The 20,973-nt window shown below is 42.7% G+C and overlaps 4 protein-coding genes and 1 long non-coding RNA gene across 5 annotated transcripts; 3 read left to right on the top strand and 2 right to left on the bottom strand.

Moving 5' to 3' along the window:
- Nucleotides 1-439: 439 nt before the first annotated feature.
- Nucleotides 440-998, bottom strand: LOC108095024. The gene is made up of 3 exons (XR_001771596.2): nucleotides 879-998; nucleotides 688-818; nucleotides 440-633 (listed from the first exon to the last, which is right to left on the bottom strand). It is a non-coding gene; the product is annotated as an uncharacterized LOC108095024 (long non-coding RNA).
- Nucleotides 999-6,349: 5,351 nt separating this feature from the next.
- Nucleotides 6,350-11,276, top strand: LOC108095028 (serrate RNA effector molecule homolog). The gene is given in 9 exon segments (XM_017195921.2): nucleotides 6,350-6,411; nucleotides 6,753-6,905; nucleotides 6,960-7,147; nucleotides 7,206-7,479; nucleotides 8,016-8,082; nucleotides 8,141-8,561; nucleotides 8,564-10,118; nucleotides 10,182-10,286; nucleotides 11,054-11,276. Coding segments are annotated over 8 exon segments (2,823 nt in total). The 5' UTR covers nucleotides 6,350-6,411; nucleotides 6,753-6,762; the 3' UTR covers nucleotides 11,124-11,276.
- Nucleotides 11,277-11,346: 70 nt separating this feature from the next.
- Nucleotides 11,347-13,260, top strand: LOC108095044 (SET domain-containing protein SmydA-8). The gene is made up of 2 exons (XM_017195946.2): nucleotides 11,347-11,869; nucleotides 11,926-13,260. The coding sequence occupies exons 1-2, from the start codon at nucleotides 11,535-11,537 to the stop codon at nucleotides 13,247-13,249; spliced, it is 1,659 nt and encodes a 552-aa protein (XP_017051435.1). The 5' UTR covers nucleotides 11,347-11,534; the 3' UTR covers nucleotides 13,250-13,260.
- Nucleotides 13,261-13,336: 76 nt separating this feature from the next.
- LOC108095059 (mitochondrial mRNA pseudouridine synthase Trub2) lies at nucleotides 13,337-14,731 on the bottom strand. Its single transcript, XM_017195968.2, has 3 exons — nucleotides 14,531-14,731; nucleotides 14,265-14,477; nucleotides 13,337-14,204 (listed from the first exon to the last, which is right to left on the bottom strand). Exons 1-3 carry the CDS (start codon nucleotides 14,658-14,660, stop codon nucleotides 13,594-13,596), a joined length of 954 nt encoding a protein of 317 aa, XP_017051457.1. The 5' UTR covers nucleotides 14,661-14,731; the 3' UTR covers nucleotides 13,337-13,593.
- A 223-nt stretch (nucleotides 14,732-14,954) lies between these two features.
- Nucleotides 14,955-16,473, top strand: LOC108095050 (WD repeat-containing protein 74). The gene is made up of 3 exons (XM_017195958.2): nucleotides 14,955-15,135; nucleotides 15,190-16,240; nucleotides 16,304-16,473. The coding sequence occupies exons 1-3, from the start codon at nucleotides 15,048-15,050 to the stop codon at nucleotides 16,407-16,409; spliced, it is 1,245 nt and encodes a 414-aa protein (XP_017051447.2). The 5' UTR covers nucleotides 14,955-15,047; the 3' UTR covers nucleotides 16,410-16,473.
- Nucleotides 16,474-20,973: the final 4,500 nt, after the last annotated feature.

Here is a 20,973-nt window from a genome sequence, read left to right on the forward strand (position 1 = left end):
CCGACTGTTGCAGAACTTTCACAATTTCTTTTAAATTCTGCACGCTCCTCTTAAACTGGTCAAAACTAACAATAGAACTATGAAATAATGAAGTGAAAGATTAGAGGAAAGCATATGTGTGAAACGCTTTTGTTGCTCACTTGTTGTTATGGGAAATGTCTGCGACATTCTTTAAAACACTTTTGACTGCGATGTCATCAAAGGTCTGCCAAATTCTAGCAACATGGCTAACGGAGTTCCAACAACTCCGTTAGCCAAGTTGCTAGAATTTGGCAGACCTTTTGATCATAGTTCTATTGTTAGTTTTGACCAGTTTAAGAGGAGCGTGCAGAATTTAAAAGAAATTGTGAAAGTTCTGCAACAGTCGGACGAAAATTATGCCGGCAGAGATCTTAAAGAGTGTGCCCATGACTACTACATGGCATAACTATAAAGTAGTTATTTTGGCCACGATGAAGTGGGGCCATGTAATAGCAAGAATAGAAAGTTTCTAAGATTTTACGACCACGTTGACTATCGCCCAACAGCTGTAAACAATCCTTTTTGCTTTTAGTGAGCCTGTCGAACACCTCTGGTTTGTTTAGGTTCCTTTCAAAAGTTTTAAAAGAAACCGGGAATATAAAGGTGCCCATCCTGCCCAGACCGAAATGTTGTTAATGCCATCAGTTTGATTTGAATGCCACTTACTTTTCGACTTCAACAATCACACCTTCAGATCCTGGTTCCTGGTTTTGTCGTCGGTTTTGTGGATGCTATCGGCGAATGGTGGGGTGGTAGCTGTCAGCCTTTAAAATCCTGAGAGGGTCTTACGCCGATTGCTAGATTCGAAAATTTTGTTTTTAAAAACAAGCACGTATAGGGTCTCATTTTTAGCTTACCACTGAAAAATTTCAATATATTTGGTGTTAACACAGTGAGAGCTTCACTAATAATGAAATTAGGAACAACTTCTCGCAAACTTATATTCAGTTAGGATGATAAGAATTACACCGATTGCTACGATTTGAATATGTTCTATTTTTAACGCAACTGCCTGGCATTGAGATCGCTGAAACCATAATTGATATAAAAGTTATTTCGACAATTGGTCAAGCCCTAAAACGTTTTTTTTAAACCCACTATGTCCTCCAAAAATAGTGTTACCCACAAAGATTATCAAAATTGTGTGTTTATACCCTTGCAGAGCAAAAGGGTATTACAATTTCAGTCAGAAGTTTGCAACGCAGTGAAGGAGACACCTCAGACGCCATATAGTATATATGTACATATATTCTTGATCAGCATCACGAGTAGAATCAGAATACGTCTGTCCGTCTGTCCGTTTCCGCGCAAACTAGTCTCCCAGTTTTAAAGCTATCTTGCTGCAACTTTCCCAAAAGGTGTGTAGTTATTGCACGCAGTATATAAGTCGGAACGGGCCGGATCGGCCGACTATATCGGATAGCTCCCATACGAGAGAATGAACTAAAAATTCTCAGACCGTTGTTTTTGATCAGATCGACTTGATTTCTTCAAGATGGCGTTTTCTAACTGTTATTGAATTTCGGATTAAATTTGATCAAAATCGGATAACTCTATCATATAGCTGCCATAGGAGCGATCGAAAAATATATATAGAAATAATGGAAATAAATTGATAACATCGTTGTTTTTTATCCCACGAGCATGATTTTTTGAACATCAAGTTTTTAAAAACTCTTATATTGAGAAAAAAGTTTCATAAAAATCGGACAACTATATCTTATAGCTGACATAGGAAAGATCGAAAAATCTATATAGAAATAACGTAAATAAAATTGTAACATCGTTGTTTTTCATCAGACAAGCATGATTTTGGAATGTAGAGTTTTCTAACGACTCTTGAATACCGAATTAAATTTCATCAAAATCGGACGAGTATATCATATAGCCGTCATTTGAACAATAGTCGAAAATATAGAAAATGAATAGAAAAATCATCTTAGCTTCGATGTTGTTTAGCCGTTATGTATTTTGTTCGACATATTTGATGACTGCAAGGGTATAAAACCTTCGGTTTGCCGAAGCTAGCTTCCTTTCTTGTTTTCTTTTGTGAAAAATCTTTTCCTCCATATAAGGGCCTCCAAAAAGTTTTTTATACGGGGCCCCGACAAGGCACGCTACGCCACTGCTCCGAAGCCTTTTCTTATTGCGTTGCAGCTCGTTGATATCCCCAGAAGCTCGACTGCTGCTAGAATTAGAATTAAAAGAACAAGCCGATTTAATAGGTGTGGAGTGTTGTACAGCTAGTGACATGACAGACACTAGTGCTTCAACTGAGCTGTCAATCTCTTCTTTTTGGTACATGTTTGGGATGCCATCAATATGGTTACTTACATACTTTCTGTTTTTAAGCCAATCTGTTTTACTGGAAGTTAGAAGATCTGTGCGTTTTGAATGCTGTGGATGGTCGTAGAGAAGAAGTAAAATGGGCGAGTGATCCAATGAAAGATCGGTTAAGGGTTCCACATGAAAATGACCTCTAGGCACTCTTCTTGTGACGGCAAAATCCATCAGGTCAGGCTTCTTATTAGGATCTGTTGGCCAATATGTTATTATCTGGAGAGTCAAGCTTGTTTCTTGGTGTTATTATAGCGTTGTACAGCTGTCTTCCTTTGGAGTTGGTGAGTCGAGAGCCCCAATGGGGATATTTTGCATTGTAATCACCAGCCGCTATAAAACGGTTACCTTATATGTCAAAGAACTGTAAAAATTTATCTTCGGAAATAAAAAAGCGTGGTGGGCAGTATACAGCGGATAGGTTTAAGGGGGGCTTCTCATGTAAAATTTAAAAAAAAAACAATTTTTTTTTCATAAATCGATAGAATAACGTCTTGAGAGTATATTCCCAAAGTTTTATGACTCAACTCTCAATATTATGGAAAATATGAGTGATTGAACGAGCGCGCTCGGGCGCGCTTTGTGTGCTAACTCAAAATTTTAAATCGTTTTTTCTCAAAACTATGATTTTAAAAACGCGATACACGATTACGATAAAACTACTGAACCGATTTTTGATTTCTAAAAAGTGTTTTGCAGATTATACATTGAACGAGTGCATGAATATCTGAAATTGTGAAAAAAAAGTTATTTTATACACTTTTCAGCCCAATTCAGCAAAAAAAAAGACGAAAAAATGGCACTTTTTTTCAAGACGTGATTTCAATATTTTAAAATCGAATTTTTTGAAGTTGCAGACATTCATGCACTCGAGGGAACCTTGCTGAATAATAAAAAATTTTTTTTGTATGTTTAAGATGAAAACTTTGGGCTCCACACTGTACCGCAATAAGTCCTTCAGCCGCGTCGAGCCACACGCGACCTTGAATAAGTCCGCCATTTTGTTTTTTAGAATTTTCAAAAAATGTTTTTCTCATACTTTAAACATGTCTTCAAATATATGCAAAAAATTATTCATGTAAGTTTTCATTTTCCAAGTGAAAAAAATTCCCAAAAAACAACTACTTTTTGACATGTTACATGAGAAGCCCCCCTTAAGACAGTGGCGTAGATAGGGTGGAGATCACGGTGATCAAACCCCCCCTTGGGTCTGAGAATTATAAGATGATAAAATCGAATTTTTTCCAGGCATGTGTTTTAATGTAAGCATAACATTTTTGAAGCGCCAATATTTATTTTGTCTCAATGTGCAATACGGCAATTAATGGTAAAACTCTCAAAATTGAAAAAGAAACACATATTCTGAGTCATATCCCCCCCCATATCAAAAAGCTATCTACGCCACTGGTTTAAAAAACCGCTTTGGGTATCGATGTGTATTGATGTAGCTTCTAAATAGTCTGTTGCGAATGATGGGAACTCATAATGCCTGATGCGTTTCTTGGTCAGTAGGCCAGTGCCGCCATGAGCCTTGGCATCTGTATGGTTTGTTTTATAAAATGTGTAGCCATTAAGGTGAAAACGGTTTTGTTTTCTTAAGTGGGTCTCTTATATAAGCATGGCCTCAATGTCACACTGATTTTGGAACTGCGAGAACTCGTATTTGTGCTGTGAAATGCCGTTCGCATAATCTATAATTTCAGTGTGGTTTCCCCACAATTACTACATTTTTTGTCAGAGTGGTCCTCCTTGTTTATTGGGCAGGCCACTGTTGAGTGTACATCTCCGCAGCCAACGCAGTAAGTTGCAGTGCGCGGGCCCATTCCGCTTGTAGGGTTCCTCAACGGTGATCCTACGGTGCAGTAGATATTGAAGCTTAAAAAAATGTACCTTCTTCACTCCACCCGGGAGCAAAGGGCCTCTACAATTTTTTGTAAGGATTCATTAAACTTTGGTTATTCGATCGCACTGGTGATTAGCCAGTAGCGACTTATAAAGCTTAGATATTGGGTGAATTCCATTGTTTTTAAATGCATACTTTCCGGCTCCAACTCTACCTTCAGCATTGGCTGCGGAATTTTGTTTTTAAATGGTTTTATTTAGCTTATCCTGTTTGTTTTTTTGGTGCGTCAAAATTAGAAATTGAAATTTAAATACCTTCCTGTTGTCAGATTGATCTGAAATTTGGTACTTCCTTCTTAAAAAAAATTTTTGATTTTCGGCATTAAAATGAGAAAAATTTCTCCAGAAATCGGAAAGAGTGTTGTGTGCCTTTTTGAGAAGAGCTGTTCTGTATCGGAAAGGCTCGGTTTACACCAATCTGCAGTGACTGCGGCTCAAAAAAGCTGAAATGTGACTACCAAACCGCTAGTCAAAGGTAGAAAAAAATTATTTAGACTCAGATGCTCGACATATTATATGATGTCCAAATTGCGAAAAGTCAAGCTGCCATCACCAGTGGACGGCCAGGAGAGCACTGCATAACATTGGTTATGTGTCAAGCGTTAAAAAAACAAGCCTGCATTATCTAAAAAGAATGTTAAAGCACGTTTGAAATTTGCTAAAGACCAAAAAAACTCGACTACTGATGATTGGAAACGAATACATATTTGGTATAATGAATCCAAGTTTAACCGTTTTCAATCAAATGGAAAGCAATACTGCTGGCGCAAGCCCCGTCAACGTAAAAGGCACCATGTAAAGCAAACTGTAAAACATGGTGGCATGTTGGCCCTCTGCAATTGGTAGAAGGTATAATGCGAAAAGAGGACTACCTAAAAATTTTAAAACCACTCTTCCCAATTTTATGGAAAAATATGCTTATCACGAAGACAAAGTTGTTTTTCAACGAGATGGTAATCCAAAGTACACACCGAAAATTTTCAAGGAATCGATTGGCAAATAAATTGGATGGAGTGGCCAGCACAAAGTCCCGACCTCAATCCGATTGAAAAAATTTGGTCAATTGTGAAAAAACAGCTCGGGCAGTTCAAAGCAGCCGCAACAAACATGGCCAACCTTTGGGAACGTGCAACATCGGAATTGGATCAAATCCCAGAAGTTGTTATAAAAAATATGGTAGAGAGAATGTCAATTTCCTAAAGATTACGTATACCGATATATGTACATATGTATGTAACCAAGTGCTGTTCAAGCTGATCTGAAGTGTACTAACATACATACATACATGCCTTTCTTCTTCCCTACGACTCGGACCTATAACGGCCTCCTAGGAGATATATGTATGTACAAATTCAATGATCTTATTCAGCGGGGTTTGTAAATATCTTTGACTTTTTTAAGGTATAAACTCAAAAGATTGTTTAAAATGGTACAAAATGTTTATACAGTCGAATCCCGATAATTCGTACCCCGCTAAATCGAAAATAGCGATAATTCGTAAAAAATTCTGTCCCCTTGAAAAAAAAACTCGTTAATTCGTAAAAATTCCATACATTTTAGTCCTCTCGTCAATTCGTAGTATTTGGCGCAAAACAAAGAATATTGTACCTCTTATAATTGCTAATTTTGTTTCGTAACCTCTTATAAATCGTAATGCGATGCGAAATTTTTTGTAGTTAAAGCACCGTTAGATTTTGCAGACAGATATGCCGCCTTTTTGTCGCTATGCATTATGAATTTGGTGTTTCTCTCGCTGTTATAATTTTATGTTGTCGTTTAATTTTCCTTTAATTTGAAAAACGTACAAATGAATGTACATACTTATAATGTTTGTTTAATTTTAATAAAGTTAAATACATATGTAAACATGATATGAAATGTAAAAACCCCGTTTATTCGACTTCTTCATTTTTGAGCCCCGTTAAATAGAAATCTCGATAAATCGAATTCCCGTCTAATTCGTAAAAAAAAGTGATCCCCTTGCCATTTCGAATTATCGGGACTCGACTGTAAACCTGATGTCAGTGGAATCGAGTTATTTTATTAAGTTGGTATTTTTTGCCTTGGTATCTTTTTTTAGTTATGTTGCGTTGCTTAGAAGTGGTCACACTGATAGACAGACGCGCCGTTTTGCAGAAAAATTACTTACAGGTAAATTAATGATACATTTTTAATGTTTTAAAATTTGAAGGGTTTTCGGAGATCCTCAAAAGTCTGGCACCCAGCAGTCTGCTGTAAAAATATCAATAACTTAGTTTTATTGAGCTACCGCCGAACACGTAAGCGATTGTTCGCGAATATCAAGATGGCGGCTAAAGTTGGCTTGACAGAAAAAATAATTGGAAGCTACTATTTGCCAGACTTAGTAGTCTGTTGCCCAACCTTCAGCTATTAAATCCCTTGCAACCATTTGGAAGTAAAGACTTATGTTGCAAGAAGTGAGGTTATGTATTAGCCGCTTTCACTTAGGGAGAATTACTTTTCTTTTATAGGCAGCCCATAATGGCAGATTCGGACGACGAGTACGACCGTAAGCGGCGGGACAAGTTCCGTGGAGAACGCAGTGATAGTTATCGAACAGAGCGCCGTGACGAGCGCCGTCCTGTTGGCGGTTCTGCCGGCGCTCGCGACGAGTGGTCAGAACGGTAAGTGGAGGTTAACCTTTTGCTATTACATGACACCATTACTGGACGTTGCAGCAATCCCTTCAGGGGCGGGGCTTCCGCAGGCGGCGGCGGAGGAGCCCGCCACAGACCGGACTACAGCGACTACCGGGGTCCTGGGGCTAGACCCCGCTATGGTTCACCTGGTCGGGATCTGCCGCCCGCCAAGCGAATGCGGCCTGACTGGGGCGACGGAGAGGCACGGGCCAATCCGAGGTTCGGGGGTAAGTTTAAATAGTCGCTGGTTATACAGAATTCAATGATCAAGTTCTTTCTAAATAGGATATGACCCTTACTTGATGCAGGCCTGGAACGACCACTACCAGTCCATACACTCGGCATACTCCCACGGTCATGCCCCACCTACTCGGGAGCCAGTTAGCAGTGGCAGCGACACCCTGACCCAGCCCGCTATGCTCAACCTTAAACAGTTCCTTGATACCCAGGACGAAAACATATCTGACTCGGAGGTTATGCGCAAGTACACCGAATATAAAACGGACTTCAAGCGGCAGCAACTTAACGAGTTTTTCGTGGCCCACAAGGACGAGGAATGGTTAGTACCTGACCAGCGGGTGCATCCATTACGGTTACGTTGATATGTCTGCCTATGCAGTCCCCTTGCGTTATTTGCCCTATTCTTCTCCTGTTCGCCACTCATAACCATTCTGTATATTAAGTTTTTCTCTGCAGCTTATTGGGTTTGTGAGACAGAGACTTCTCTGAGAGGTTCTGCGCCATCTCGCAGAGCTGCTAACTGATATCTACCAAACTAAATTTGTTAATTACCCGGCGAGCAATGCCGAGGTGTGTTCATTTTTGAAACCGCGATTTATTTATATTCGATTGTCGAGCAAAAGCCCAAATAACTATAAAACAATCCCATTAATAACGAAAGCGATGAGCTTGCAAGGTAAGATTTTGGGTGGTAATTCAACAACAAAAATCAATCAAAACCAGTAAAAAATTAACTAAACTGACTATCAACAGCCGGGCGAAGAAGAGAAAAAGTGGAAAATAAATATTGATAGAAAAAACCACTCAATTTCTCCATACTAATGACACAATACATAAAATATTGTTTTACTGCAGGTTCAAAAATAAATATCACCCTGAAGATAGTGTAAGGCGAAGCGAAGAGCAGCGAGGCTTTTTACAGGTACTATATAAAATATCTGTGTACTTATAGCAACCAATTTTAAACGCATATATTTTAGAGGCGCACGGATGTTTTCGTGGAATTGCTGGAGAACGGCACTATTGGAGGGGTCAAGGTGGATTCTTCACAAGGTGATGCACTGATACGTGTACTAGATACCTGTGTTATAAAGCTTGAAGGCGGCACTGATGAGGATCTCAAAGTGCTTGACGAGAAGCCCAGGGAGGCGGTAACCTATGAGCGAAAGGCGGAGCCCACAGACTCTGTCAAATTAGCAGAGGAAGAAATAAAGAGCCCCAAAGAAGAGAAACTGAATGAGGATGATTCGTTGCCCATGGTTGTGTCACCGCAGCGCAAAACTGTGAAACCTGTCAACTCTGATGACGAGAACTGGGATGAAGAGGAAACGGCAACTGCGCCCCTCAAGCAAGAGGTGAAGGAGGATTCAAAGGCCACTGGTTCCAGTATTGAGGAAAAAAAGCCAATGAAAAAAAGGCAAAGAAGCGCAAAAGGAATAGCAGCGATGATGACAGCTCCTCATCTGATACCGAATCCAGCTCTAGTTCGGATGATGAGAAGCTTAAAGAGAAATACGATGTGGAAGATGGGTTACGGAGGGAGCAAAAAGCCGAGGCCGAAAAGGACAGACAAGAATCGACCAAAGCTAAGCAAGCCCCGGAGAGTCCAACCCCAGAAGCGACAGTTGAAAAGGAAATTTCTGACCCTGAAGAACCGACCGCCAAAGGCGATGCTAGTAAAAAAGACGAAACAGAAAAGGCACCGGAACCTACTTCGAGTACGCTTAAGGATGCGGAAAACGGAGACCTAAACAAAAAGGATGGAAGTGACGAAAAACCTTCGGGTGATGAAAAAAAGATTGTGGAAACCGAGACCATAGACCTGGACAAATTAAAAGATGGTCAGCCAAGGGCTCTGCATCGCACTTCCTCTATCTTCCTGCGCAACTTGGCTCCTTCCATAACAAGAGCTGAGATCGAGGCGGTATGCAACCGTTTTAACGGCTACCTCAGGGTGGCCATTGCAGATCCATTAGTAGAACGTCGTTGGTATCGCCGTGGCTGGATAACCTTTATGAGGGACGTTAACATCAAAGAGATTTGCTGGGGCCTGAACAACCAGCGACTGCGAGACTGCGAAATGGGTGCTATTGTCAATCGAGATTTGAGTCGTCGAGTACGACCAGCAAACGGTATCACCGCGCACAAGCAGGTGGTGCGCTCAGACATAAAACTATGCGCAAAGATCGCTCTTAATCTGGACGAAAGGTATAGGCTGTGGACGGATAATACTTCTGCTAACAGTGTGAGCGAAACCTCGGCGAATGGTAGCGGCGCCACGTATGGCTTCAATTCAAAAAATCCGGTGCTTCAAAACATCACCGACTACCTCATCGAAGAGGCGTCCGCAGAGGAAGAAGAGCTTCTCGGGCTAACTGGCGAGAGCAAGGACAGCGAGGGAGAGCCCATTGAGCGAGACGAGCAATTAATAGCCGTTCTGGACCGCCTGGTGCTTTACTTACGAATCGTTCACTCCGTGGACTATTACAACCACTGTGAGTACCCATACGAAGACGAGATGCCCAACCGCTGCGGCATCATTCACGCCCGTGGTCCAGCTCCGGCTCGGGTTACGAGTAACGACGTGCAAGAGTATATCAAGACGTACGAGAGCAAGCTGCAGCAATTCCTTACCAAGATCGTGTTACTGAGTGACGATGAGATTAAGGACCTGGGCGCCAAGGACGCTGAGACCGAGGTTGAAAAGTTTGTGCAGGCCAACACTCAGGAGTTGGCTAAGGATAAATGGCTGTGCCCGCTTTCGGGCAAGAAGTTCAAGGGGCCCGAGTTCATTCGCAAGCATATCTTTAACAAGCACGAGGAAAAGGTCGAAGAGGTGCGCAAGGAGGTGCAATACTTTAACAACTACTTGCGAGATCCAAAGCGCCCGCAGCTGCCCGAACATCCTGGAAGTTCTAAGCGACCAGACTCTGAGTCTGCACGAGGAGGCGGTGGAGGGTAAGCATAGATTTGAACAATACCAGCGTATAACTAAACAACAAATGTGTTTTAATTAATCAGTTACCGCCAACCAATGTACCCACCCTTTTCGGCAATGCCTTATGGCTTTGGCCCACCCATGATGGGTGGCGGCCGTGGAGGACGCAACTTTCCTCCCGTTCGCAGGTTAGTACATTACTTTATGTTTTAGATGTAGTCTAGTAGCGCTATCAACAATAGGACCCACTGCAGAATTTTCTAGAATTTATAAACGTATTCATTTTTAAGAAACTGATATTGAGAAAAATATCGTGGGTTACTATTCGTTTCCCCTATTATTTATTTTGGTGTACTGACGAGAAAGTTACAAAATATTAAAACAGAGTGAATTTTACACTACAGAGGATACAAGTTCGGCCTCAATACCCACACACTGATAGCATTTAGGTGTCCTTTACTTTTCTTTTTTTATTTGATTTCTCTTTTGTTCGTCTAAATCGAAATTTGTCACAACTTTCTTGTGTCGCAAATTTTTTGCAGAGAATTGCCTTTGGAACACCAGCGCCGGCTTATCGGTTACCACGATTTGGATGCGCCTGCCAATTCCGATATGTTTGACTAATTGATTAGCAAAATACAAATGAAAACAGGCCCACTCGATGCTGCTTTTATCTTTTGGCGACCTCAAGTTTTAAAAGCAATTCAAGCAATGCTATTAAAAGTATCTACTGATTATAAAGATGGTTTATATACAACTACCGATATCCATTTTCCTGTACAATGTTATGCCAATTGTATTAAAAATCCGACAAACAACGTTGATAAATTTTATTTGCACAAAATAAATGCGAATCCATAGCCTAAACAAAATACTGATATATTTTCAATCTCTGCCCTGCCCCTAAACTTGCGTGAATAATTTCAATATCTTTATTCATTCTCGTTGCTTACAGACCCGGTGGTTTTGATTATCGACCCAGATCACACTACCGGGACTTGGACGCGCCGCAAGAACCGTACTAGAACTAGTTGTGCGCAGATCACAAGCTAAATCAATTGTATTTATCACATTAACTGTAAACACTCAAATTAAGTTATCTGAATTGACGCCTGTTTTGTACGGTATACTTTTGTATTTAACGGAAAAAAGCGAATAAAGTGCAAATGAAAAGCGAACTAAAGAGGTGCCGAGATCTTTCTGTGGGAGCACTCTGTGGGCTCACTTTCTCATCGTAAACAGAGAACAGTGCGAGGGCGCTGGTTCGAAGAGAGTACTCTTAGCAGAATAAAGAGTCTAGAATTTGAAAAATGTGCTAAAAATAAGACAACAGTTGCCGGCTTTCTGAAATTAGACGAGTCAAAAAGAAAATTTAGTTTGCCAACGTAACATCGCGGTGCGGTTCGATAGTGGAAAAATATTTATTCAGGATCAGCATGGGGCCAAGCACAGATTGTCCCGTTTGCGGAGTGGCTGCTTCTCAGGCATGCACCAGGTGCAAGATGGTGCGCTACTGCGACCGAGAGCACCAGAAGCAGCATTGGCCGCAGCATAAGCGCAGCTGCAGGCCCTTTACGGAGGGAGAGGATGCCCAACTTGGGAGGTACTTAATGGTTACCCAGGACGTTGCAGCCGGGCAGATCGTGTTTATCGAGGAGCCACTGGTGGTGGGGCCCAAGTGGTACCTTTCGGACGCGGAAAAGGAGGGCAGTGTCGTTCCATGTGTGGGCTGTTTCGCTCCCTGTCGTCTGGGCAAGCACCAATGTCGCAGGTGAAACCACATTTTCATTCAGAATTGTGTATCCATTTGAACCAAACATTTTCTAGATGCCGCTGGCCAGTCTGCAGTTCCGGCTGCGAACACGAGGCCCTGGAGTGCAGTGTGCTTAGCTTGGGAACTGCTCCACCTGCACGGGCGGATACTCGCACACTAAACGATTACTTTAGGGGCGATGCCCTTCTGGTACTGAAGTGCTTGCTCTTGCAGCGGCAAAGTCCAGCTAAGTGGAATGCTCTGCTTGAGATGCAGTCGCACGAGGAGGAGCGCAAGGGCACCGATCTGCATGAGGAGGCAGAGAAGCGGGTTGTGAACTATTTGCAGCAACGATTCCTACGTCGACTCAATCAAACAAAGCCAAAACTACTGCACGATTGTGGGTCAGAGCTGCTACATCGACTGTGCGGCATCATCGAAACCAACTTTATGGTCATCGAGCTTCCGTCGGGTGTGGAACTAAGTGGGTTATTTCGGCAGGCCTGTATGATGGAGCACGCATGTCAGCCCAACTGCGACTTCCAGTTTGATGCCATAACTCAGCAAATTGCTGTTCGGGCAGGGTGCGACCTGCGAAAGGGGGAACACCTTCAAATCACCTACACAAACATCTTGTGGGGCACCCAACTACGGCAGCACCATCTGCGCCTAACAAAGCACTTCAGCTGCCGTTGCAGCCGTTGCATGGATCCCACGGAATATGGCACCTACTTTAGTGCTTTGGCATGTCTTGGCGATGTGAACCAGACGTGCTCTGGCAACCATCTTCCCGTCGATCCTTTGGACGAAAACACCCAGTGGAAGTGCAATTCTTGCCCAATGCTAGTAGATGGGGCCTACGTGTCCGAGTTGCAGACCCACATGACCGATCAGGTGGATAGCTTAATGGCTGGATGCCCTTCCGCTAATCAGGTTGAATTACTCCTGGCCCGCCTATCCCAAATGCTGCATCCCAACCACTTTCATACATTTAATCTGAAGCATACGTTAATCCAGCTGTACGGCAATGAAGCTGGCTTGGAGTTGGTCGGACTCAGTAGTGCCCAGCTAGAACGGAAATTACGTCTGTGCGATGAACTCTACAACGTCTGCCGGCGTCTGGATCCGCATAGCATCAAACTTGCTATTTACGTAACGGTCATATTGATTGAGATCGCCCACACGCTGGAGGAGCAGGCAAGAAGAGATCCAGCGAAAAGAGCTTCCCTTCTAGGACTGGCACAGGCTCGGCTCATGGAAGCCCAGGTTGTTCTAGGGAAGGAGCACGCATCTGTAGCCGGCACAAAGCTTAACGACAAACTGCAAAAGGAGATTTTTGAGTGCGAGAAACAAATTCTGACCCATACCTATATTCAACCCGACGTCGGTCAAAGGTAACCTTTTGTTGAATACTTTAAAAAATTTGAAGTAATTTTTTGTTGAATACTTTAAAAATTTGTTTAAATTGATAAAACGTTGGCAATTAAAATTAAATAGGTTCGTTGGCCCTTTGTCCCCTCAGAACTGTTTTCTTTTACTGTTTACTTAATTTGCTGATCTTGGACTTATTAGATGAAAACAAATTAAAGAGAAGTAACATAAAGCATTAAACATCTTTACAACAACATATTTAGCGACAGTTAAACCGTTTTATAAAGCTTTTTTAATTTCAAAAATAGTTTTAAACAAAAATTGTTTATTATCTAATGACTAAAGTTAAATTAAAAAAAACCTAGTTTTGATCAGCTTGTAGCTTGGAGCTCGACTTGTTGCTGTCGCAGAAGCTGTGGGTGTGCACGTAGGATGTCCCGTTGATGGCGAAGGTTCTTGATAATTCCTGGCAAGTGCCAGGAGTGCCGGAGCAGGCTATCCTTCACATCGAAGTGACCGTGCCGCACGCAGCGCAGGTGCGAACAGTGTGCCACCGTGCGTAGTTCCAAGGCCATGTCGTGCACGAGGGCGACCAGATACTCCTGCGTCTCGTTGATGGCGTGCACTTCCATTGTGAAGTTTGGCCGGTCGAAGTGGATTAGTTTTAAACCATAGACGACTGGTAGGCTGTCGTCAGCAGGGCGGAGAAGACCCCTACAGGCCAGCTCATAGGCCTCCTGAGTCTGCAAATCAACGCCGCACAGCTCGAACATTTTACGCTGATGCGAGGCCTGCATAGAGGCTGCTAGGCCGCTAATTCGGTCCGCAGACACGTGACGGTGGTTGGAGCGGATTGTGACCCGTGAGTCTGGCAGGTGGGTTTCTGTGGCGCTGCCCAGGCAACCGGTGATGTGATAGACTCGCACAGGGCGGTTTTTCCGAATGCTGGTGGCTTGCCCCGTTCCCCTGTTGATTCCGAAGACTGAAAATATAACGGTATATTTTATTTATTTATGATCTAAAGGCGATTTACTTGACTCACGTAGAACTCCGCTGGTGTGATCCCCCAGGCTGGTCACTGTGGCGCAGCTAAGGTCCCGCGGAAGGTATCGCGGTCCGGCGGACAGAACGTGGTCAGACAGATCCGTATGTCCAGCTATGTTGTGCAGGACTGGGTCGGCGGCGGTGCCTGTTCCTAATAAGGGTTTGTTCTCCGGCAGTTTACGAGGTTCCCGTTGTTTCATTTCGTTTAGTCCTAAAACGACTTCCCTAATTATTTTTACCACTTGTCTAGCCACATTTATTTACCCTTGCAAATGTTGCTGAGAATGGCATTTCTTACGTGCTTTACCTTCATGCCCGCCGGCTTGTATATATTTAAAATGCCACCCAAATGCTTTAACACAGTGGCAGAATCATAAACCTTTGTGAGAGCCATAATACCCAAAAATTACATTAAATTTTATAATTTTTGAAAAGTGTTGGTAAACATGAAGTTACAGCTGGGCACACTTGCTGTCCTGCCCTAGCCGAGTAGAGTTGTCCACAAGATTGATTTGTTTACCGAAAATAAAAGGTTTAAAAACTTCTTAACTAATCAAAATTGATTATAAGGTTAATATATAAATATATAACTTTAAAATTCCTCTTATACCGTCTGTACCGCTTGTATTGGTTGACCTAGATTGTACAAGCTATATTGGCAGCACTATAGCATAATGCTAAGACTCTTGTGGTTTGGGCACACTGTGTTCTTTGCACGTGTAAAATTTGTTGTTTGCCAAGCTTCCGGATTTTCGAGTTTAACAAGGACCATTTTGTCGCGATGAAGTGGACTACGGCAAATATTAAGCATGCAAACTACACGGCAAAGCACGAACTGTATGTGGGAACCCACACTGGGTCTTTTAAACGTAAGTCTGCCTGCCTTTAGCGGATATTATTTTTGTAATCATGAGAACATTTAGACCTGGTGCCCGGTTCCGAAAAAACTCCTCATGGGCAAAGCAATCTGAGCGAACTGGGTTCTCTAGACAAGGAGTCACGCGTCACATCACTTGCCTTTGGCAACGAGGCGGAGACTGAAATATTGCTCGGTCGGGCCAAGAACGCCGTGGAGCTCCTCTCCTTTGCAGAGGGAGGCACCTCCAGAAAGACTGTATCATTCAGCTCCGCACCTATCGTGGGACTGGCCCGGTACAATGACAAGCTAATTGCTGGCATTGGTAACGGGCAGATACAGACTCTTCAGCTAGAGGTAGATGAGGAGTCTGAGCCCGTGGTCATCACTACGGGAAATCAAATTGACCATCTGCGTCAATGTGCGCAGGTCAGGAGCGTTGTGGCCACCGGCGGAAAGGAGCGGCAAAATAACCTGAAGGTGTACGATTTATGTTCCGACGCCAAGCAGGTTTTCAGCTCCAAGAACCTACCAAACGACTATCTGCAGCTGGAGGTGCCCGTTTGGGACAGCGACATCGGCTTCGTAGATGGGCCTAGTGTGCTAGCCACCTGCTCACGAACGGGCTACATTCGCTTGTACGATACGCGCAAGCAGCGACGTCCGGTTGCGTGCTTTGCCAGTGAGGAGCATGGAATGAGCTTTACGACTCTGGTGGCACGTGGAAATTTCATTTACTCGGGCACTACAATGGGCGCACTGAAGGCCTTCGACACACGACGCATGAAAACACATGTCCATACTTACAAGGGATTCACTGGTGGTATCAGTGATCTGCATCTGGACAGCACGGGTCGGTATTTGAGCTCGGCTAGTCTAGACCGATATGTGCGTATCCATGACTCGGAATCGACAGTGCTGCTCTACCAATGCTATGTCAAATCGAAGGCCACCAAGATCCTCATACGTCAGGCAAAAAACGAATCGCAGGTCTCTGAAGAGGATGAGAGGGAGGTACAGCTGGATGTAGAGGATAGCTTAAAGAAAAGCAAGAGGATTAAGGCAACACCTGTAGACGATGAATACGAAAACCTTTTTGATCAAATGCCTACTGTGGGGTGAGTATATTCTTCGTTTTATTATTGGGTGAATAAGCTTAGACCTCCCTCGTTTCACAACAGCGACAGTGAAGATGAACCCGCAGAAACAAACGCAACACAATCCAAGCCGAAGCTAAAACGGAAGTCTGTCAACCAGAGTTTAAAACCAAAAAAGAAAAAAAATTAAAAAGCTAGTGTCATTTTAAGTAGTTTAAGGCAAAAAGATTCAATATAAAATTATAGTTTTTAAACCCGGTTGGCCTTCACACGTGCTGTTTTGCGGAATATCGGTCATGGTTATTCAAGGCGAAAACCATTTTCTTAAAAAATTTTTGGGCATGCAATACTGACATTTTTATCCCATTAAAGCACTAGAGTATCGTGAATACTTAATATACATATTATATGATTTAAAAGCGAACATAACAGGAAACGACGACAACGTTGTCGTCAAACCCACACGAAACCACTGCGGCCGGAACAGCAGAAATATGGTAAGCTCGAATAAGAAGGTTGAATGAATGTATGCAAGTATGAGAAAGCCGCAACGCGGAAGGTTCGTGACCCCCTTGTCAGCCTCCCGACAAGATGTACGTGGGCGACCTTTCTAACCAGATATGACAGTGAGCCGAATGAAGTATTGGACCCGTAAGAATATTAACAGGATTTTTGCCACCTTCCACAAAGTGGGGCTCCGGTTGCAGTCCTTGACACTGTCGGGCAGCACTTTTGTACAATAGCTCCAGCAAAAAGCACGCAGGAATGTGGCTTCAGAGGCAAATCCATTGCTTTAACAATTATTGCTTTGGCTTTAAAACTATTTTTTCTTTATTCAGCTAGTTAATGAATGAAACTCCATTCCTTTCTTTTACTGACTGATGAGAATAAGTACATTCTTATCTGCACTCTGTTTTATTTAATTTAACATTATTGAGGTTTTAAAAATACTTTTTATACCCTTGCAAAGGGTATTATAATTTCAGTCAGAAGTTTGCAACGCAGTGAAGGAGACACCTCAGATCCCATAAAGTGTATATATTCTTGATCAGCAACACGATCTGAATCGAAATACATACGTCTGTACATCTGTACTTCTGTCCGTCTGTCCTCCTGTTTGTTTCTATGTAAACTAATCCTAGTTTTAAAGCTATCTTGCTGAAACTTTCCAAAAAGTTGTGTAGTTATTGCACGCAGTATATATGTAAGTCGGAAGTGGCCGAATCGGGCGACTATATCGGATAGCACCCGTTCGAGAGATTAAAAGCAACAATTATCGCGTCGTTGTTTTTTATCATATCGACTTGATTTTTTCCGAGTGGTGTTTTTTAACGGGGCTAGCCGAACTGCGCGAAAAATGCAATTTATTATATTATTTTATTTTTATGAAATTTTTTTATGTGCAAAAAGCGTTTTCGCGCAACTCGGATGTGTTATTTTTTTTACCGTAATCAATAGCAAAAAATGATAACGTCGTTGTTTTTTATCCAACGAACATGAGTTTTAAAATATAGAGTTTTTTAAATACCCTTGAATCGAGAAAAAAATTTTATACAATTCGGACAACTATATCATATAGCTGCCATAGGAAAAATCGAAAAAAAAAATTATAACATCGCTGTTCTTCATCAGACAAGCATAACTTTTGGAATATGTATAAAGTTTTCTAATGACTTTCGAATTTCGAATAAAATTTTATAAAATTTGGCCGACTATCTCATATAGCTGTCATACGAACAATCGTCGAAAATATATACCATTAAAAGAAAAATCGTCATAACTTCAATTTTTTTAATATTGTTCGACATATTTGTACTATAAGCTTCGGTTCGCCGAACCGTGTAACTTATAAAAGAAACTGGTTAAAGCTTTAACAACTTATTAAAAACTCAAATTTTTTAGTTTCGAATTATCTGAACCACTTCGAGTTAAGCGATTTTCACCATTAATCTTGTAATTGTAATTTAAATTCACATTTGAGACCTTATAGCCAAGTCACCAAATTCTTTCGATTTCGCTTCACATTTTCTTTATCGTTTTCAATTGGTTTTGGCATTTAAAAGGTTTATTATTCCTCTGTTTGCTATTGTTGGACAAAACTTATTTGCAAACTTTTGTGTATGTTATAATTCGATTTCTCGTCAAATTAATTTGTTCTTGATTCCCGTAAAGTTATTAATTCTTAGCCTTACTTTTCACATAAGCTGTATTTCCGATTCCCGCAAACTAGCTGAAGTGCATTTAAAATGTTCAACAATCTCCGCAGCCTTAACTTCAGGGCTTTAAAAAGAGTTGGGAAACTATCTGGCTGAGGTTTGTTTGGTAGCAAGCCCTCCATCCTCTTCACGCCAGTAGTTTTGCGTGTTCAAATCGCCTGAATCTGGCTCCTAAGCCGGGACAATAAAATTCCGAACTTGTGCTTGCTCAACATCCAAAGGACTGTGAATCCAAGTTGCAGCCGGGGGAAACATTTTGTAAGAGTTTTTGCAAACTGCAGCTGGAAGTAAGAGGAGGTCCTCGATTTGTTGACTCAATCGAATGTTTATCGGCATGCTTTCGTCCCTTTGTTGTCGCTGCTGAATAGCTTTAAGTGAATTTTAATTAGACACGAGCAAGGCAACTGCCTGTGTGAGAGCGCGTTGATAATTCGTGGTTCGAGGGGAATTCGTAGGAGCAAATGAGCGTTGGCCCGCCAAGCAGAAGAATTTAATATGAACTAGAGCCAAGATAAGCTGAAAACTTTTAATTTCTCTTTCCGAATAGAAGCCGGGCAGGTTATTCTTTGATACCAGGCATCCAACTTTAAAGCGGTTTCTATCTCGAGCACGCGTCCCAAATTGAGGCAGCCATAAAGGTAGCAGGGAGATAAGGCAGCCACCTAGACCCCGCCCTGGCTTCTCCCTTTTTACCCCACCCTAGTCCTAAACACACACTTCCCAATGCTGACGTCGAAATGCCTCTTAGTAATCTGGCGGCATTTGGTGAAATTTGCTAAGCGTGTCGCAAACATGAGAGCTGTCGGTGATTGAAACCTGTAAGTCGGTGAGTAATATGCCCAAAAATGCGTGGGGCGGCTGCCACTACCACAGCCCTCTATCCTTTCAGATAAAATTTTAATTTCATCTTAGCGTTTCCTCAGCCCCGCAAAACTGGGGGAGGGAACCTTAGAGCCCCGCCGTTTTTGTAGTTTCAGATACGCGCCGGAAAACTTTTATTTGCTGAAAAATAATTTGGCTTCCAAAGTTGGCGCCTCGCTCTGGTTACCATCACCAGAAATTCAGCGCGTGAGCTTTGACAGCCGCCAAAGTTGGACAACGTTTGACAATGTTTGCCGGAGCAGAGCTCGGTTTTTTAATGCCGGAGCCAACTTTGTGCTCGTGATTATGTTGCAGTTTGCAAATAGCTAATAAATTGGCTAAAAGTTGCAGGGCCGGAATTGTTCACAAAGGATATTAACTCGGAACTGTTTCGCCCTCTGGGGGTGTGTTTGTTCAGCATTAGTTTAACAACGTCCTTGCGGCCCATCGAACCCATCGGCCTAATGGTTAGTCAACCTCGAATCAATCAAATCAACCCATCTGATGAGCTCGGGGCTGTTTGCTTATTTGGACAGCTCTTGGGAATGTCTTTCCGCATCGCCTTGGCCCATGGTGTCAGCTGCCCGCGGCCATAAAGACGAGCTGCGCGTTTATTTGCATACACATCGAATGGTGAAAGCCACAACGAGCCTTATTACGATTCGAACACAATGAGAAGTGGCCCATAATCGTAAAGAAGGCAAGCAATTCGCTGGCTCTGTTTCTGGCTGCCACCGCCAGAGAATCCCCAGTTCCGGGCCAAGATTTGTATCGCTGGCCAGTTCCCCGACAGATGGCCAGCCCTTTGGGCGTGGACGAAGGAGGTGGAGGCGGAGCAACAAGAGCGTCCGCCAAGATGGGACGGCCCGAGATGTCGGAAATTATGTGCGTTGCGCTTGCGACCACGCCAGGGAGAAATTGAAACGGAAGCGCTGAAGTTCCGGTTTTCCCACGAGCGTTTGGTGGAGCGGCCTGGGGCCGCATCCAATCGATGGAGTAGTTAGCATATTGGATGCCATTACCGAATTCTGCTTTAAACTGGCCCGATTCGAGACTCTTTCTTGCCACTCCTCGGATGACGTCTGGGCACGAGCAAGGGCGATTCGAGAGCGCGCTCCTCACATAAATGGCTTCGTGCCAATACCAAATATTTGGGGATGTAGACCGACTTTGCAAGTTTGAAGTCAATTTAGCGGAATGTAGCCGGGACAAAATATGTGGGCTACGGTGCTTACCCGTGGGCCAGGCTTGAATATTTGTGTTATTTTCTGCGAGGCCGGAAAGTTGTGTGAGTTGCACATGTGCTCCGGTAGGATACTCAAGGACTGTAGTCTGTCTGGCACTTTGCATTTCTGGCCCAATTGACTTTTAATGGCTCTATGGTCCCGCGATGCGGCTGAAACAACAAGCACAAGTTCGACTGCCTTTCGGAAAGTTTAAAGCAATGCCAAAAAAGGGTTGCGAAATATTGAAATGGCTTTTGGGTGAGATAAAAAATAAAAAAGGGGTGTGTCCAGCCTACGCACGACAGAAGTGAAACTTCTTCATCACTACTCATTTTTATACACTTGCAGAGCAAAAGGGTATTATAATTTCAGTCAGAAGTTTGCAACGCAGTGAAGGAGACACCTCAGACCCCATAAAGTATATATATTCTTGATCAGCATCACGAGCAGA

This window comes from Drosophila ficusphila, unplaced genomic scaffold (genome assembly GCF_018152265.1).
Source record: "Drosophila ficusphila isolate 14025-0441.05 unplaced genomic scaffold, ASM1815226v1 contig_414, whole genome shotgun sequence".
NCBI classification, from domain to species: Eukaryota; Metazoa; Arthropoda; class Insecta; order Diptera; family Drosophilidae; genus Drosophila; species Drosophila ficusphila.

Coding starts and splice junctions, on each gene's coding strand:
- LOC108095044 (XM_017195946.2), top strand. CDS start 11,535: ATGGGGCCAAGCACAGATTGTCCCGTTTGCGGAGTGGCTGCTTCTCAG. Junction 11,870..11,925: donor GGCAAGCACCAATGTCGCAG/GTGAAACCACAT, acceptor AACATTTTCTAG/ATGCCGCTGGCCAGTCTGCA.
- LOC108095059 (XM_017195968.2), bottom strand. CDS start 14,660: ATGGCTCTCACAAAGGTTTATGATTCTGCCACTGTGTTAAAGCATTTG. Junction 14,478..14,530: donor TCTCAGCAACATTTGCAAGG/GTAAATAAATGT, acceptor AAGTCGTTTTAG/GACTAAACGAAATGAAACAA. Junction 14,205..14,264: donor TCACACCAGCGGAGTTCTAC/GTGAGTCAAGTA, acceptor TTATATTTTCAG/TCTTCGGAATCAACAGGGGA.
- LOC108095050 (XM_017195958.2), top strand. CDS start 15,048: ATGAAGTGGACTACGGCAAATATTAAGCATGCAAACTACACGGCAAAG. Junction 15,136..15,189: donor CCACACTGGGTCTTTTAAAC/GTAAGTCTGCCT, acceptor GAGAACATTTAG/ACCTGGTGCCCGGTTCCGAA. Junction 16,241..16,303: donor GATCAAATGCCTACTGTGGG/GTGAGTATATTC, acceptor GTTTCACAACAG/CGACAGTGAAGATGAACCCG.